Here is a 1965-nt window from a genome sequence, read left to right as displayed (position 1 = left end):
GAAAATAAAACATAAAACAACAATGATGTCACCCTCAAGGAATATCATTTGATAATAAATAATAATAATAATAATAATAAATTACATTTATATAGCGCTCTCATTTGATGTGACGCAATGATAATAGTCCGTCCGTCAACGTCCCGACAGAGACCAATACACCAACAGAGGAGAATAATTATCTCCAGCAAAATAGAAGAATTTGAAGAACTAAAGGTTACAATGACTTGTGGCTTCTGCTGTGGCCGATGAGATCAATTCTGGCAGAGAAAAAATTGCCACATTTTGAACATTTAAAGGCTCCACTTCCACTTGCTGATTTGTGCTGCTTGCGAGCGTCCTCTTTCGGTTCCAACAGTCCTAATTTGAGAAGCCTCAAATGATTTTGTGGGGGCTCTCGTGGCCTAGAGGTTAAGGTGTTGGCCTCTCATTCAAAGGTCCCGGGTTCGAATCCGGGTAGCGACCGAAAAATGTTCTTCTCTAAATTTGTCTCCTTTCACCTTCTTTCCTGCTCTCTAGCAATATTCTGTCGTCTGCTTTCGTCTCCTCTTTTTTTTGGACTGGTGGTTTATTGTTTTGTTTGTTGAATGGGGAATCTAACAACAATAATCAACCAACAGTTGAACAGAGTTATGATGAGTCATTAATCGTTCAAAACAGATACCCACCCACACGATGTTCAACGTTTGACTATTCCCGTGTTTCCCGTGGACTCCTCAGGTGTGAAGAGAGGTGTCTATTTGCCGCTCTTGTTCTCTGTGTGTGTTGCTCTACTGCTCCCGGCACTGACCAGTGGCCACGGGAGACTGCTGGAGCCACCCAGTCGACAGAGTGCCTGGCGGGCGGGGTTCAAGACTCCCATCAACTACGACGATCATGCCTTATATTGTGGGGGGAGATCGGTAAGCTTGGTTTGTTGTTGTTGTCGTTGTTGTTGTTGTTCTTCTTCTTCTTCTCTCTCGTAAACGTGAAATTGCGGGTTCGGGGGTTCGAACCTCAGCTCGGTCCGACGTTGTGTCCTTGGGAAAGGAGACACTTTACATGAACTTCCTACTTGGCTCGGTCCTATCGGAGACGGACGTTAAACTAGGAGGTCCCGCCCCTTAAATAACCTAATAGTGTTGATAGGGGCGTTAAACCAATACCATTTCACCATTTCACCATTTTCACCATTCCCACCATGTTCACCATTTCACCATTTTCACCATTTCACTATTTTCACCATTGTCACAATTGTCACCATTTCACCATTTTCACCATTGTCACCATTTCACAATTTCACTATTTTCACCATTTTACCATTGTCACCATTGTCACCATTGTCACCATTGTCACCATTGTCACCATTTCACCCTTTCACCCTTTCACCATTTCACAATTTCACCATTTTTACCATTTCACCATTTTCACCATTTCAACATTTTCACTATTTTCACCATTTCACCATTTTCATCTTTTAACCATTTTCACAATTGTCACCATTTCACCATTTTAACCATTTCACCATTTTAACCATTTCACCATTTCACCATTTCATCATTTTCACCATTTCACCATTTTCACCATTGTCACCATTTCACTATTTCACCATTTCACCAGAACGAGTGGGACGTGAATGGCGGGAAGTGCGGGATATGCGGCGATCCTTGGCAAGGCCCCAGGAAATATGAGCGGCCCAACGGGGAGCTGGTGAAGGATAACAACGTCATACCACGGACCTACAGGCAGGGTGACGTCATTGATGCCCAGGTTCAGATCACCGTCAATCACAAGGTGAGTGCGGCTTAATGATGAGTGGGAGTGCTGATTGGTTGGCAGGGCAGAATCAAGGGGTGGTGGGGTTAGGGGATAAATGAGTGTTGATTGGGTGAGGGGGTAGAATAGGGGGCGGGGATTAAGGGATAAATGAGTGTTGATTGGCTGAGGGGGTCGAATAGGGGGTGGGGTTAGGGGATAAATGAGTGT

The 1965-nt window shown here is 44.2% G+C and overlaps 1 protein-coding gene across 1 annotated transcript in view; it reads left to right on the top strand.

Annotated features, from left to right (window-relative positions):
- Nucleotides 1-1788, top strand: part of LOC101846453 — a 5332-nt gene extending 3544 nt beyond the window's left edge. The window contains exons 2-3 of the mRNA XM_005106343.3: nt 721-902; nt 1600-1788. Of these exons, the coding sequence (XP_005106400.3) occupies nt 721-902; nt 1600-1788 (371 nt within the window). The remainder of the gene's footprint in view (nt 1-720; nt 903-1599) is intronic.
- Nucleotides 1789-1965: the final 177 nt, after the last annotated feature.

The sequence above is a fragment of the Aplysia californica genome, unplaced genomic scaffold (assembly GCF_000002075.1).
Source record: "Aplysia californica isolate F4 #8 unplaced genomic scaffold, AplCal3.0 scaffold00527, whole genome shotgun sequence".
NCBI classification, from domain to species: Eukaryota; Metazoa; Mollusca; class Gastropoda; order Aplysiida; family Aplysiidae; genus Aplysia; species Aplysia californica.
Note: the sequence above shows the minus strand (reverse complement) of the source record. Positions and strands in the feature narration are given on the sequence as shown.